Source organism: Helobdella robusta (assembly GCF_000326865.2).
Source record: "Helobdella robusta unplaced genomic scaffold HELROscaffold_49, whole genome shotgun sequence".
NCBI classification, from domain to species: Eukaryota; Metazoa; Annelida; class Clitellata; order Rhynchobdellida; family Glossiphoniidae; genus Helobdella; species Helobdella robusta.
In genome coordinates this window covers 19,035-33,901 of record NW_008705246.1, presented here as the reverse complement: position 1 = coordinate 33,901, position 14,867 = coordinate 19,035, and the positions used below count along the sequence as shown (strand labels likewise).

At 30.7% G+C, this 14,867-nt stretch overlaps 1 protein-coding gene across 1 annotated transcript; it reads left to right on the top strand.

Moving 5' to 3' along the window:
- Nucleotides 1-719: 719 nt before the first annotated feature.
- Nucleotides 720-14,578, top strand: HELRODRAFT_85916 (hypothetical protein; the record flags this gene model as incomplete). Its single annotated transcript, XM_009026672.1, has 6 exons — nucleotides 720-1,164; nucleotides 5,632-5,850; nucleotides 6,029-6,294; nucleotides 7,829-8,317; nucleotides 12,269-12,551; nucleotides 14,358-14,578. 6 exons carry the CDS (start codon nucleotides 720-722, stop codon nucleotides 14,576-14,578), a joined length of 1,923 nt encoding a protein of 640 aa, XP_009024920.1.
- Nucleotides 14,579-14,867: the final 289 nt, after the last annotated feature.

The window sequence follows — 14,867 nt, the reverse complement described above, 5'->3', positions numbered from 1 at the left end:
TATTGAACTTTTGTTAAGCTCTGAAAAAGGGCTATGTACATATTCACAACAAATGTTATTATAATAATACACACACCCACACATGTATCTATAGAGAGAGAGAGAGAGAGAGAGAGAGAGAGAGAGAGAGAGAGAGAGAGAGAGAGAGAGAGAGAGAGAGAGAGAGAGAGATTTTTTCCCGCAGTAAACTCATTTTAGGTATTTGCACCAGTCTAATCACATTCAACTTTTTCATGACTTATATATTAAAAGAATAAAAGAATTCATTTTTTAGAAAAAATATAGCTACAAAAATTTTAAACATTAATTAATACTTTCTATATCTATAACTAATTTATGGTGTTGACAACTTGTAAAAATTTTATTTTAAACTTTTTGTTTTATCAATAAAACAGGTTTTTTTTGAATTTTCCTAAACGTATGGAAGGTCCAAAACTGAATGATCTATTGATGAATTCGAAACAAACAATAAGCAGTCAACTGGAAATTCTCACGTTTATTAATAATATTAACAAACATAATAACAAAAGAAGACACTCCAAAGAGTTTGCCATACCTTACAATAAACATTTTTCAAATTCTTCTACGAGATTAATATTTTTTTATCTAAGTAGTTTATTAACTAATCATAAATATATACTTATTAATTGTAATTGCATTCTACTTAATACGTTTTTTGTTGGATTTGTATTGACTCAGAGAACTTTTCTTCAGCAAAAATGTCAGTTACAGATACTATCAAAGCAGTAAATACTCAGAAGTTAGACAAAACTAAAGGGGAAAATGATATCCCGCTTCTAAATGTTAAAATTGATTTGGCTACCGCTTTGGAAGATGGTGGGAGCTTGAATAAACAACCGAATGCTAAATATGAAACAAAGTATTCAAAAACAAGCGATGGCAACAGTTATATTTCGTCGTCGTCGTCATCCTCATCTTCAGAAACTTCGTCTTCATCGGCGTTATCAGAGACTTCATTTTTGGATGGTGGTTGGGGGTGGATGGTTGTCTTAGCATCATTCATGGCTCATGTCATTGCCGATGGTTGCTGCTATTCTGCAGGTGTTTTATTGGTTAAATGGTTGGAAGTTTTTGAGGAGAGTAAGGCCAAAACATCCTGGATTGTTGCTCTCTTTGTATCGCTGCATGCAATTTTTGGCCCCAGTAAGTAATTTTCTTTATTGTTCTAACAATCATCTTCCAATTGTTTACACTAAAATAGGCATATTCATTTATATTGTTTATTTTATTCAATTTTTATTTACCTCCTTAGTTTTCTATAATATATATTTCCATAATATAATGGCGTATAATATACGCCAGTAGCGTATTGTTGAATATTTATTGCAGGACGTCTTTGATGAGCAACGATTTTGCAATCCTGTTGTTATAGTGAATTATTTCCACGTTGTCGTGCAATAAGTATTCCACAACACCCTACTGGCGTCATACCAATCAACAAAGTCAGAAGCAGAACGAAGTCAATTAGTTAAGTCAGGCAATAAAAGTCATTCAAAACTTATGTAAACACACACAACACACACTTTTGTATACGGCAAACAAACAACATGAAAAAACAAACATTAAATGGATTTCGGTCAACAATTCGGTAGAATTTATACATACATATATAGATATATATATATATATATATATATATATATATATATATATATATATATTACAATATTCTATAAATTTTACCGAATGTTTTGGCGTTAATATTAACGCCAAACATTCGGTAGAATTTATAGAATATTGTAAAAATTATTGTCTATTACCAACATATATATATATATATATATATATATATATATATATATATATATATATATATATATATATATATATATATATATATGAAATTTGCGTTCAGACTGTCGTATATACACTTATTTAGAAATATCACCGCATTTTTCGCATTGTTGAGTTTGTAACCAAGTTTTTCAATTTTTCGAACAATTATTTTATCGATATTATTCAATTTATTAAAATTAATAAAAAAATTTCTAATTAGCTTAGGCTGCATTTTTCATATATACATTTACATAAAAGCTTTTTCGATAATCTTTTTCATCATCAGTGTAATAGAGTTCGGGATATTGTTATATGTAGTTCATCAGGTGTTTATAGTATTTTTAACAAAGGAACTCAGTTCCATTGTTTCTTTGTGTGAGTAATTTCTTTGATGGTAGAATCGTTACAACCTGTTATTGGATGTTTATTACAGGGTTTCTATTTTCTATTAATAAAGCTTCTGCCATTCTCAAATTACTTATATTTTGGTTGTAATATAACACTTTGGTATTTGAGTTTAATATTTCCCTTGTTATTTTTATTTGGTGTGAATCCATTAAATGATTTTTTATTGCACCATATTGAACTTAGAGTTCCTTTGTTAAAAAAAGTATAAATACTTGGTGAACTACGTATAACAATATCACAAACTCCATTACACCGATGTTGGTAAATTATTATTATTATTATGGGTGTGCCCCATAACGGAACGTTGCCGTGTTCACATGTTGCCTCCATTTCAAATGATCATGAGCAAATCTCCAGGCGGAGTAAGGACCTTAAGGTAAGATGATGATAAAGGTTACCGTTAAAAGCTTTTATGTAAATATATATATATATGTGAAAAATGAAGTCTAAAATAATTAGAAATTGAATTGTTAATTGTTCGGAAAATTTAAAAACTTAGTTACAAACAATGCTGAAAATTCGATGATATTTCTTAATATTTTTTAATATATATATATTAAGGGTGTCCGTTAAAAACGTTAAAAAAATTTTTTAAAAGTTCTACTCTGAGCCTCCCAAAAGTATCCATTTGGTCTAAAAAAATTTCTGTTGAAATTTTATGGAAATAATTGATGTTTTCTGGTCGCTCAAGCGAGTCAAAGTTTCAATTTTTAATATACAACATGTGAATAACAGTGCATAAAAAATTTAATTTATATTAATCATATAACAATCACAAAGAAGAGTGCAGATGCAATGTACCGGATGCAATGTGCAAGGAGTTGGATATTGGCTGACGTACTGTGCAGCTGAAAAAAACATTGCGGATAAAGTTGATAAAAGAGATAAGAATCAAGACTTACTGCTTAATTTGTTGCTGAACTTTTGACGCCATTTGTGTGACCGCGCGATGCTTTTATACATGTACTGCGTTTTATTTATGTTTAATTTCGATCTGCTTATCCCACTAGGTTTAATGTATTGAAACGTTGAAAGAGTTAGGTCGTTACGCGGCATTTATCATTTTTAAAAACAATTTTATTTATTTATGCATTATAGTTTGAATGATATCAAGGTTTGCACGTGATAATTTAATTTTTTGAAATTTTAAGTATCTTACAGATATGATTGAGAGTCGAGGAGGTAATAATTAAGCTCACAGATTCAAAATCTAATAAAAATGGAAAATTTAAAGTTTTTCATAAATTTGAACTTTCCAAACAAGATTTTATATAGCATGTTCAGGGATTACTTTCATAGATTTTTTCAAAATTTTCATAAAAATGAAATAGAATTTGCCACGTTAAACATAGCTATCAAATATATTAATTTTCAGTCCTATTTAAAATGAGATTGTCATGTACAGTCCAATGTTCTAATGTCAATTAGGATGGTAATCAGATTCAAGTGTATATGAAAAGTATATTAACTACATAGCTTGCCTTAATTATCTGTATTGTTTTGTTTTTGAAATGCCAATGCTTGCACATGCAGTAACACGCGCGCCGCACACTAACATACACACGCACACAGCCACACTTAACACTCATAGACACACGCACGCACGTATACGCACGCACGTATACACACAATACACACACACACACACACACATATATATATATATATATATATATATATATATATATATATATATATATATATATATATATTAGGATGTCCCTTATTTATCAAAAACGCACACACTGCTGAAATGTTTTTTATGTTTAATTATGGGCTAACAGCTCATTCCATGAACGGAAACCGACTAGCATTTGAAAATTTTGAAGATGCTCGTAATAATTGCGTAATGCATACGGTTGCGCTTGCTTTATTCCTTGTTAAAGTTGTAGTTGGTAAGCATTTAACAAGCATTGTTCAACCGGCATTCGCCCTTTATATTATCTAAACCAGCACGACGCAGGGTTTCGGTAGATTTGATGTGATCCTTCAGACTAATTCGTTGCATCCATCGAAGCATTTTCATATCGGTTCGTTGAAGGTTTTGTTCTAGTTTGGTTGTCATTGGCCACGACAAACCTATTCCTATCTATTATGAATTTTTTGAAATTTGGATTCTAGACGAATGTTAAATACTGGACGTTTTAATGGGGCTTGTGCTTTTTTAAAACACGAGATTTTCATGGCTTAAACCGTATTCTTTGCGTTGCTTTCATGAACGCAAACAAAATTTTTTATAAGAAAATGCCCGCAATAACATTTTATCTTGTTTTTTTAAACAGAGTTCAATAATATTTTTTGGTATTTACTGTTTATTAGTTTATTTTAGATTCATTTTGTATTCTACCTTCTATTTACGACATATGAGATCTTTCATTGAAAATTTTGTGTCAACTTGGCACGGGTTCCCATTATCATAAAAGTTTAGCATTTCGTTTTTTATTATGGCTCTATATATGGTTTTTTATTATGGCTTTTTGCAGGTTCAGTGCCATCATGGCCTTTGACAACACTTCTTTCCAGGTGAGCTCGAGTTGCCACTTTCCTTAAACCGCCAGTTATAATAGTTTTACATTTCTTTACACAATCCTCGTTTGCTTTCCTCTCTACATGGCCGAAACATTTCAGTGTAATATCTCTATGACAACTATTCTATTTCCAGCCCTTTCTTTGTTACCTCATTATTTAAACCATTCCTCAAGAATACTCCCAATATTCTTCTCAACATACGCATTTCGGTTCTCTCCAGCCATTTTAAGTTTTCAGCCGTCAAAGCTCAAGCTTTGTACTTATAGAACAGTCAGCTTTTTACACATGCCTTATATACTTTGCCCATCAGGCCCAATGGTATACCTCTAAAACACAGCACTGAAGTCATATCTCTGAATGTTTTCAATCCTACTTTTATTCTGTTTTTGACCGCTTTATCCGATCCACTCTCCTCATTTAGTATATCATCTAAATAACAAAAGTATCCCACTCTTTCAAATAACAAATTTCTCAGGTGCCCAGTATCTTCATTTTGCTCAGTAGTATCTTTCAACTTACATCGTGTAAAACAAAATGCTTGATTTTGTTAAAGTTTCCTTTCAAATCACTGCATCGTTTGTGCGTCCATTGGTATGGAATTTCCTCCGACTACTTTACCACACACCGCACCAAGGAGTTTACCACGTTCAAGAATATCTGAATCCTCTCCGTTCCACACAACTTTGTATATATATATATATATATATATATATATATATATACCACTTATGGATACACCACTTTGATACAATGCACGAATATTATAATTAAGTATGTTAATTATATAAATAGCAATGTTGTTTTTTGAAGATATAAAATTATTAATGGCTAAGTTGTATTTTTAAAATGTTCTTTATCATACTAATTTTTTATTAAAATTTTGATTTTGCTCTTCAGTCAGCAGTATATGTACGAATAAATTTGGTTGTCGAAAAACAACAATAGCTGGGGGACTCATTTCAGCTCTCGGTTGCATTTTGAGTGTTTTTACAAATTCTGTTGAACAGTTATGCCTAACATTCGGTCTTGTTGCTGGCTTTGGTTTGTCTCTCGTTTATGTGCCTGCTGTTGTCATTGTTGCTTTCTACTTTGAAAAGAAGCGAGCTTTTGCCACTGGTTAGTTATCATTATTTTTCTATGATGTCTATATTTTTGCTTTGCCCTTGCTTGATTTTTGGATCAGTTTTTTGTAATAAGTTGTTGTCAAATATCATGTTTTTAAACGTAATAGCCATGCAGCTTGCTATAATTTTTCCATATTAATTTTGAATCACCGATTTTATTCACCTTGCAGGCATAGCAGTAGCAGGATCAGGCATAGGAGGATTTGTATTTCCTATTCTTGTAGAGCTCTTGGTAGAAACTTATTCATGGAGGGGTGCTCTGCTTATAATGGGAGGAATTATGCTTAATATTGTTCTTTGTGGGGCACTTTTTAGACCTATTGTTGCATTCAAAAAACATAAGCTTAAACAGAAATATTTAAAATCGCTGGAAAAGTTCAGTCGTGTTAGTTCAAGACACCAAAGTGGTGAACAGTTGGAACAGGAAATAATGGGTGTTTGTGATCACAGACCTGGAGAAGAAGAAGACTGTGTTTTTTGTTTGCAGAACAAAGCTGATACACCAGTGATTTCAAGATCACTGCAGTGTCTACCCACATATGTTGACATCGATTTTTTCATACCTGATATACCTAAGCTGTCAACTGAAGGACGTTGTGCTTCATCCAGTGCACAAGAAGTTGGCAAGTCTGGTATTTTAAAATCACATAAAACGGTATATTTCTTTTTATTAATTTTTGTTGTTTACCGATTTTTTATTTTTTGTAGACTAATGTTGATGTAAGGCTGATGTTGTGATGTATGTTTAACATTTGCTTGAACTTATTGATGATAATAATTGAAAAAATCAATTCAGAATAGAGTTATATGGAAAGTTATAAAAAGCCATAAAACGAAAGTTCTTTTATGAAAGTTCTTTTACGAAAGTAATTTATGCAATCTAAATAAGCAAATTTTTTGCATTATAATTATTTGTTAATGTTTAACAGTGACCTGCAACGACTAAACAACTACTGGTGTTATGAAGTTACACCATACATCTCTGTGTATGGTTTAATAATAATACATCTGGGTTTATATTATAGATAATGATATAAATAAATGACTTTTAATGACTTCGACTAAAACTTAATTTTTTTATTTTATTGTAAAATTGAAACAAAGCATCTAATTCGATCAACTTTGCTATTCAAGGTCTTTTTATTTGTGTGATAAACCTTGACATGGCCAATGCATCATTATCATTATACATCACAATCTGCCAATGATATCTGCTTTTTATTTTACTCACACTTTTGCGAGGACGGCGAATTGTTAACTGATGTGCATGAAAGGAATTATGTGGAAAAGAAGCTAGTTCTAGTTTATTGCTCAACGAATTAAAGAATTTGTAAACAAATACATTTGTAAAATTTTAAAATATATTTATAAAATTAGTTCATTGCACGAAATTTTCTTCTAAGAAAAGCAATTTTCAAAGGATAAATTATAAAAATAAAAGTAAAAAATGTTTATAAATGCTAAATACCTCAAATTACAAAAGCAAAAGACAAAACTAATAAAAATTAGGCAATATTTAACTTATCCGTTTCAAATAACATTGCGAAACGAAAGCATGTAGCGAGTTTGGAACGAAAGCGTTCGTTACTCGAGCGTCGCGCGGAACAATCACGCAAGTGGCTGAAAATGTGAAGTGATTATCTGGGTACGCTAAAAAAGTCGATAATGAATTGGCCGTCGTGATGGCTCAATGGTTAAAGGCGCCTGATCTTGCTACTGCAATGACTGGGTTCGAATACAAAGAGATCTCCGTCTATCATATGCAATGTGTATGATGCGTGGTTGAAACCTCTGAAGCAAGCGCAAAAGAGAGAGAGTAACTTTTAATGATTACGTGGTGATGATAATGATGATGATGATAGACTTGGATATATTCTTAACGATATTTTTATTGTTACGTTAATTTATTTTTTCATTTTAATTTTTCACGAAAATCTAATAAAGCAAAGTAATTTAAATTTTTGTTTCAGAATTCATCTGTCCAAGGCATCTTTAAAAACGGCATGGGAGACGACTCCATAAATTCATTAAAAAAAGTTTTAAAATCTAAAAAAGTTAAAACAGAAGAAAAAGGGCAAAAAAAGGCTCACTTTCCTGATCACGTCATTCCTAAGTACCCTCAAGATGTCTTTTATAGAGGTAGTTTGTGGAAAACAGGGTTCCTTCGAGATAGGGTTCAGTCTGCAAGTTGTCCTGACATATTTGTTAGATCAAAACGAAAGCACCACACATTTTATGAAGTCATGAATGGTTTTCGAATAGCTTTAAAAAATATGATGGATTTTTCGATTTTTAAAAGTCCTGTTTTTATATGCTTCTGTTTGCACAGTCTGATGCTGTATGTGAGTTATGACATACCATACATGTATTTACCTGATTTGGCCAAGGATCTTGACATTTCAGCAACAAAAGCTTCATTACTCCTATCAATATCAGGAATTTCAAGTACCATTGGACAGGTTTGTAAAATAATAGTGTTTAATATTCATACTAATTGTTGCTAGGGAATTCGTTCAGATCCGCGACAAAGAATTGAGGCAACGCAAGCATTGAATATTATTGTAAAATTTTTATTCACATTTGGACACACCGGCATATTTGTTTGTACAATATTTTGCATGCCATCTTTTTTTTATTTGCCAATAATTCTTTTAACAATGCGAGTTTTTTTAAAAACTTTGTTTCTACTAAAGTCTAAAAGTTCCGAACTGTCTAGTGCTTTATTTGTAAACGCGTATTTCTTTTCAAATGACTTTTTCTAAAGAAAACAAGACGTTGGGCGATGATGTTATGCTTAAATGTTGAGGGTTAGAATATAGTGATTTTAAATTTGTTTCGTCTAAGTATACGAAACTTGAAAACTAAAGGCTGTTTTATCAGTGGCCTGTTAAAACAGCAAATGGCAAAATAACACTGACATATAATGCGAAAATTCTTGAGTAATTTACGCCCACGTATTTATACGTCGTGTTGGTTTCTAATTTGGTATTCGAGAGACTTTTTAATTAGAAAAAATAACTAAAGTAATATTAACGTTATTTTGTCATAGCTGTTTTTAAAGCACTCCACCTATCATATTAATTTATTAATTCACATTTACTAGATGTCCACCGATTGTGTATTGGCATAATAAAAGCGTTAAAACATTGATGCTAAACCTTTTTTTTCAGAGGGCCATTTGTACATAATAAAAATATTTGAAGGAAGGACCATCTAATCACACACACACACACACATACACACAAACACACACACACTCACATGTATATATATATATATATACAATATTTATGCTTATATTATACATACATGTATGAATTTTTATTTTTTAATAAATGGAAAACAACATATTAGAGAAAAAAAATTTTTAAATTTCTATGAAACCTAAAAAGGAAGTAAAATTAAATTAATGTGACCCTTGGCTTTGAATGTCAGACAACATATTACCATAATGTGGTGTATATTTTGTTGTTGCTGCCCTTAAGCAGTGAATTAAATTTATATCAGTAAGTCTGTTTCTGGATTTGTTTTTTATTGCTTGAAGTGCTGAAAACACTGTTTCACATCGGTATGTAGAGCCAAACATTGATAGAACTGGCAGAGCAATATTAGATATAACTTTATAACCTGGCTGTAAAGATATCTGTTTCCACATATCTATAATGTTTGATTGCACTTTTTCAAAATCACACAAATTTATGTCATTTTTTAGTTCTAATAGTTCAAATTCTGCAGAGTTTATTTTATCATGAGATATGATATGATTCAATGAATTTAAATCATAAATAAAAAGATTTATTACAAATTGGAAAAGCATTTTTTTACTTTCAATTTCCTCAAACCTGTTTTCAAATTTTGTTACTAAAACATCCACTCTTTCAGATAATTTTAGTTCTTTCATATAAAAATAATTAGGATCAACCTCTTTTAACATTTTCTCTAGTTGAGTGAAATGTGTCAATTTATTCATTTGTAAATGTGCAAACAGATTTAGTTTTTGTTTGAAACTTGTAATATATCTCTATAATTCAGGCAAAGTCTTATTTTCTCCTTAAAGCTGAAGGTTCAAGTTGTTCAGATGTATAGACATATCTGTTAAAAAGCCTAAATTCAAAAGCCAAACTGGATCATTTAATTCAGCATAATCTTTGCCTTTAGATTTCAAAAAACTTTGAATTTCTGTTATAAGTTCACAAAATCTCAACAGAATTTAGCTCTTGATAACCAACGAATTTCTGAATGCAAAATGATATCTTCATGTCACTACTTAGCTCAGCAAGCATACTCTGAAACTGCCTATGATTCAATGCCTTTGCACGAATAAAGCAAATGACTTCATTAACTACAGACGTTATATTCATTTGGTTGAAATCTTTGGCACATAAATTTTCCTGATGCAAAATACAATGATAGGATACAAAATCTGGAAAATTATGTCTATTTCATAACAAGGTTATGGCTCCATTATGTTTTCCTATCATTGCAGATGCACCATCAGTTGTAATTGCAGATAATTTTTGGATATTTATTTTATATGTTTTTAATAATTCATAAATGGCAGAACTGATATTCACTCCAGTAGTTGTATCTTTCATAGGAATCAGGTTTAATAATTCTTCATGAACCACACAATCTTTCATGACATATCTGATAAAAATTGCTAGTTGTGTCAGTAGTTCCTTAATGTCAGTAGTTTCATCAATTGCCAAGCTGAAAAATGAACACTCACTAATGTCTGCTAGGATTTGTTGCTCAATATTCATTGATGATTTTGTAATTCTTGTACAAATAGTTTGACGATTTAAAGGTATTTTTAAAAGTTTCAAATATATATCTTTTCTATTTGGGAACAGTTCATCACATGCTATTTTAAAGCAATCTTTGATAATGGAAACATCACTAAATGGTTTTCGAGCCATTGCCAATTGCCAAGCAATTTTAAAAGATGCTCTTGTATAATCATCTAGAGAAGTGTGCTTTCTCAATTCCTCTTGCTGATGCCCTAACTTTTTAATACATTCTCTCAATTTATTCTCTCTAATTCTTGAATTAATAGGAAATTTTTTATTCCAATCTTTGTGTGATGTTGTAAAATGTCTTCTAACATTATACTCTTTAACCACTGCTATGGTTGTGGAACATATCACACATACAATTATATTATTTACAAAAATGCAAAAATATTGTTCTGACCAATCGTCTTTGAACCTACTAACGATATCAACTTTATTCTTTCCAGAACATCTCGTTTCATTACTAATTATATTAGAACTACTGTTTTCATTTGTATCTTCAGTTATTTGAACTGATTCATTTATGAAAGACTCACATAGTGATTTTTTTTCTCTCCAGAATTTATTTCTGTGTAACCTAAATTTATAGGTTTAGCATCAAAACTTTGATTACCTATTTTAATAATTTTTTCTTGGTTGGAAATCATTACATTCACTGGTCGTTTAAAGTAGCTTGCTGCTGCTTCAATTATGATTCCATCACCCCAAGTATGATCTTTACTCATCATGGTCAAATAATTTTCTAAACTTCCATATTCAGAAAAAATTATTTTAATATTTTCTTCCGATTCAACCTGCATTTATAAAAATTTACTGTGAGACATCATAATTATTTCTTTTCAGCATCAACTTTTATTATACTATTCATTATATTGATTTAAAATATTAAAATCGTACCAAAAAACTGTGACTTCGAATATGATCAACAAGATCTTTTCTTACAGCAGAAGCATTGGACATGGGGATACCAATCTGGTCTGCAATTGCAGAAAATAAACAGTTCCCATCTTCTGGAGTATTATTTACTGTATAATTGTTGAATTCTTTTTGACAATTTTTCATAGAATCGAATCATCAGCAAAATAAAATGTGATTAAATGTTGAATATAAATAAATAAAATATATATATATATATATATATATATATATCAATAAAAAAAATTACTCCTTAAAAAATAAACTTTAAAAGTGAAATTAAAAACGGTTTTATACTTTTCTATAACAATTTACAGTTGTTACATCAAGAATTAAACAATTATCAATCTGATCTTCGTTAAATATGTTAACGAAAATGAAATTTAAATTGTTAGATTCGGTAATTTTTTAATTATGTGTTTACTGCAGATTCTGGGCAGCAACCTCGGTGGAGTCTTGCAATATAGTTATTTATTACTTTTTTAAGGTGATTGTTGGCAGAGATCATTAATTTAGTCAGTCGACTAACTAGTTTACATAGAATACTTTTAAGTTTTTATTTAAAAGATCATTATTTTTTATTGTAAAGTTGATCAGTGAATGCAGCACCGAGTACTATTTTTGTAGTTACAATGTATTTATTATAATAAACGTGGCTGTATCTTTTTATTTTAAATTATATTTTACATACAATCAATCTAGATAGTCATCGGATTCATAGGAGACAGACCTAAGGTGAACAGCAGGTATTTGTACATATCTATGATATCTATAGCCGGCATCTCCACCTTGTTTGTTCCTATCATTGTTGATTACTGGCTATTCGTTATCTACTGCTTATTGTTTGGGTTCACCATCAGTGCTAACTACTGCTTGACGACTATCATAGTGGTTGATGTTCTTGGAATGGAGCAATTGACCAATGCCTATGGCTTTGTGACTTTGGCCGAGGGGATTGCAAATCTTGTGGGAGTGCCTCTTGCTGGTCAGTTTTACAAAATTTACATAAATTAACAACGTAATTTTGAACTTTAATTGCTTATAACTTGTTTCCGGTCGGGTAATTAGTGTTCATGTAGGCGTGGCGAGGGTAGGTTGGAAATATATTATGATGAAGCCGAATACCCAAAATTCAAAAACGTTTTTCAGAGGAAGGGGAATGCTTCAAGTTGTCAGGTGACTGATGTCAAGCGAATTTTTAAAGAGTAATTTGGTGTGAACCGTTCCCGTGATCTTTCAAGTCTGAAGTGGCTGAAAAACTACCAACATCCATAACCAACAAAACAGAAATCAGGCCGACATGTAACTAGAGTTTCTTGGAACAGAAAGTTGCTTGTCGGACAAGCGCAGAGTTTTTCAATTATGTTGAAGATGAATGCATAGTGCTTGCAATTCTTTCAGTGAAGAAATCGGATGACAAAGAGCCTAAATAGACTAAAAAATTTTATCCACAGGGTGGAGCAGCAATGATAGAGCAGAGCATGATGAGAATAGGTTCATGATAAATGACTTAAGAGGGCTATAGCTGCAAAAAGTTGGATGTGGAGAACTGTTAAATGACTTTTAAGAGGTCTGTAGCTGTAAAAAGTTGGATGTGAGGAACTGTTGAATGTTTTTTTAAATCATGCGCCGTAAAATGAGTGGAGTCACCTTTTGCGTTTAAACGATGAAATTGTGAAGAGCAAAAAACTAAATGGTGGTTCTAATAGGAAACTTAAATTACATTGTAAAAATTAAGAGATGGCGAGAGTTTATTGGTAAATAAAAGAAATTATTCAGCAACGTATCAATCGTAAAAGGATGAGAATACAGTAAATTATATGCTGGCAAGGGAATGCAACCAAGAATGCGTGAGACAACTGTCACTATCTCGACTTGAAGTGAAGATATGAAGTGGAGAAAAGAAAATTACCAAAACGTAGTAGTAAATCTTGAATAAAACCATTTGCACTTGTTTTTGTTTGTAATAAAACTCTGTGTTAGCCACATTGTCACATGTATGCGGAACTTTTATGTAAAAAAAGTATTGGAAGCGATAAAAATGAAGAAAGCAAATATAAAAGAAATATCAAATTAACTTGAGAATAGCTGGCGAACGTTTATTAACGAACGTTCAGTTTTAAGATATTTCAGAAAAATAAAGGTATAGTAAATTAAATGTTTTTATAAAATAAAATATAATTTTAAATTTATAATGATATTTATGATATTTAGTATGATATTTAGTACTAATTGAGAGTTGGTTAGGGTAAAGTATGTGTTTGTTGATGCTAAAATACTTTTGATGCGTTTATTTGGGTACACTTGTTGCTTTTTGATGATAACTTTGTGTAAAAAACTGTATAAACATACATGTTTCGGTATGTGAGAGGTTAAAAAGAGCAGTTTCGATTTATTATTTGCAGTGGACAAGCAATTCTACCAAGCAACATAAAGCTAAAATACTATTGCTGACGTTTTTATTGTCTAAGGTGTACTTATCAGAAAGTTCACAACTTAATGTTAGGGTGTTGAATAGAGTTGTTCAGTAACAGATCCTAAAAAATAATTTGTTTCTTATCTGTAATGCTCGGACAAGTGATTGTGATTAGATATGATATTTGATAGTTTAAAGAGAAATAATGTTGGATTTAAAAGGTATAAAAGCTGTATGTGCATAAAACGTGACAATTTTAAAGCAACATATTTTTTCATATTTTCTAAGTTTAAATGCAAAGCAACAAAGTTTGTTATGTTAAAAGTTGAATTTATTTAATTTTGATGTTGATAATGTTAATATAAACATTTTCAGGTTGTCTGACGGATTGGACTGGTACCTATGAATTAGCTTTCTATTTGTCAGGAATTGGTGTTTTCATATCAGCAACTGTGTTATTTCTTATGAATGTCTTGTCAAAATGTGATCCTTTAGTTGAAAAAAAAGAAAGAAACAAAAGGGATATAGAGAGGATAAATGCTTTTAAAAACTGTAGTGATAGTAGTGAAGATGAAGTCGACGGTGTCGGTCAGTAAGGCAAAGAGATGTTGTAAATAAGTGTAATACCTAAAGTAGGAAATGTACCGCAAAAAGTGAAGAAAGATGTAACAATTTTATTAATGTGTGGGTTTTATTCATCTGAAATAACTCTGATTTTTTTCCATAACGTTTTAGATCCTTTGATTTGATTTTGTGATAAAATTGTACATTTTCAAATCTGACATTTAATTAGTCGTATTTTTTAGTTAATTATCCTAAAAATAAAATACATTTCTCCACTTATTAAATGATTTTCAAATGGCAGCATATTAATGCTCATTTTAA